Here is a 2,512-nt window from a genome sequence, read left to right as displayed (position 1 = left end):
TGCCTGTTATTATTATATTCCTCTTATGTTATTTGTTTGTTAATCTGTCTTTACTTCAAGCCACAAGATTTGTTTTATCCTTTTTCTCCCTCAATTCCTTATGCTACTTGTTGTTGCGGAGAGGGCGGAAAGTGAGTAAATGGCTGTGTTTTCCTAGTTGTTGTCCAGGGTTGAACCACAAAAACCTGGGAGATACTGTTTTATTGAAGAGCAGTTATCTGACAGGCCACATCTGACACAGTGTCGTGCAAGAGTCAGACACAATAGGATCAAGCCTAAGACAAGTACTATAAACACAGAAATATATCAATAAGTAGGACTATCACAAGAGAAAAAAACAGACTCTGGCCTAAGATAAACTCTGTGAAATGTGCGGAGAAGCAGAGGCAGGTTATTGTCGGGGAAACAGCATCCCATGGGCCAGTTTCCACAGGGCATCCTTGAGCTCCTGGTTCCTCATGCTGTAGACGAGGGGGTTCACTGCTGGAGGCACCACCGAGTACAGCACTGAAAACGCTAGGTCCAGAACTGGGGAGGAGATGGAGGGGGGCTTTAGGTAGGCAAACATGGCAGTGCTGACAAACAGGGAGACCACAGACAGGTGAGGGAGGCACGTGGAAAAGGCTTTGTGCCGTCCCTGCTCAGAGGGGATCCTCAGCACGGCCCTGAAGATCTGCACATAGGACAGCACGATGAAAACAAAACATCCAAAGACTAAACAGAAACTAACCACCAGAAGCCCGACTTCCCTGAGGTTGGAGTGTGAGCAGGAGAGCTTGAGGATCTGGGGGATTTCACAGAAGAACTGGTCCAGGGCATTGCTCTGGCAGAGGGGTAGGGAAAATGTATTGGCCGTGTGCAGGAGAGCATTGAGAAACCCACTGCCCCAGGCAGCTGCTGCCATGTGGACACAAGCTCTGCTGCCCAGGAGGGTCCCGTAGTGCAGGGGTTTGCAGATGGCAACGTAGCGGTCATAGGACATGACTGTGAGGAGAGAAAACTCTGCTCCAACCAAGAAGGCAAACAGAAAGACTTGGGCAATGCATACTGCATAGGAAATGGCCCTGGTGTCCCAAAGGGAATTGGCCATGGATTTGGGGACAGTGGTGGAGATGGAGCCCAGGTCCAGTATCGAGAGGTTGAGGAGGAAGAAGTACATGGGGGTGTGGAGGCGGTGGTCACAGGCGATGGCGGTGATGATGAGGCCATTGCCCAGGAGGGCAGCCAGGTAGATGCCCAGGAAGAGCCCGAAGTGCAAGAGCTGCAGCTCCCGTGTGTCTGCAAATGCCAGGAGGAGGAACTGGGTGATGGAGCTGCTGTTGGACATTTGCTGCCTCTGGGCAATCTGCTCAAGCAAGAAAACACAGTAGGTTAGTGGAGAGGTTAGTTCTCTAAGCAAAATCAAATCCGTTTCCCATGGACTCTGCCCCTGCTGCACACACCCCTGTTCATTTTCCAGGAGACCTTCCTCAGCTCCATGGCTGGAGCTCTGGTCGGTGCTGGCTGAATGTGCTGGGAGGAGCAGGGCCTCTGCCTGCCGGCTGCCGAGGACTCCGCGCTGCTCTGCAGCGGTGGGTTCATGGGACGGTGGCGTCAGGGACCAACCCTGGTGTTCTACTTTGTCTGATGAAAGCACTTCTAATGCAGAAGGGCCTGTCAGCATCAGCACTCTCTCTGCTAAGGAACTAAGATTCCAGAAGGCAGTTTGAGAAGTCTGAGGTTCTTTACAGCTCCCCAGATCTCACCTGGGGAGTTTTCTTGCGTGTCAAAAATGCTCGGCATTTCTGCCACACTCAAGGAGAAAAGAGCGAGTCCTGTAAAGCAGGATGATTGCCTGTGGCTTAGAGCAGAGTCGGGGACCTGGTTTGTCCATCCGTCTTGTTCCCAGCTGACAAGTCCTTGCAGCCTCATGAGAGGGAGGGTCATCACACTCATTTGTTGCAACCAGACATTGCTGAGAGCAGAGGGATCCACCTCAGACCATGAAACGTCTCACCCTTTCTGAAGGTCTCAGCACCCACTTCTAGCCAAGGACACACAGGGCTCATTTCACCAACCCAACCGCATTTCCTCAGCCACAGAGTCTCTGTGTTTCTCCGTGGGGCTTTCAGATAACACAGTGGTGCTACGGGACAGCTTTCAATCCTGGAGGGCAGCTCACAGCTTGGATGGACGCCCAAAGGAGAAGCCCGTTGTCCTAATATTTGCATCTCAGTAAGAGAAAATTGACTCATTCCCCAGCCCCACAGGCTGCATTGCCCACAGCCCCACAGCTTAGAGGAAAGCTGGGACACTTGTTCCCATGGACAAACTACAGGAATGGATGAGCAAGATCAGTGTGGGACTCTGCAGCTGAAATTCCCCTCCCCGGGGAGTCTGACAGCAATAAAAAGATAACTTCAAACAGACGTGTGGATAAAGCAGGAAAAATACTGTGAGGGTCTGGCTGAGAGAGGCCAGGGCAGAGGCAGCCAAGCCCTCAGGACAGCGTTACCCTCACCCAGCTGTGCAC

General features: G+C 52.1%; 1 protein-coding gene across 1 annotated transcript; it reads right to left on the bottom strand.

Moving 5' to 3' along the window:
• Positions 1-391: 391 nt before the first annotated feature.
• Positions 392-1,351, bottom strand: LOC141737356 (olfactory receptor 14J1-like). The gene has a single exon (XM_074572042.1). It carries the CDS (start codon positions 1,325-1,327, stop codon positions 392-394), a length of 936 nt encoding a protein of 311 aa, XP_074428143.1. The 5' UTR covers positions 1,328-1,351.
• Between the last annotated feature and the right edge of the window lie 1,161 nt (positions 1,352-2,512).

Source organism: Larus michahellis, unplaced genomic scaffold (genome assembly GCF_964199755.1).
Source record: "Larus michahellis unplaced genomic scaffold, bLarMic1.1 SCAFFOLD_34, whole genome shotgun sequence".
Lineage (NCBI taxonomy): Eukaryota > Metazoa > Chordata > Aves > Charadriiformes > Laridae > Larus > Larus michahellis.
Note: the sequence above shows the minus strand (reverse complement) of the source record. Positions and strands in the feature narration are given on the sequence as shown.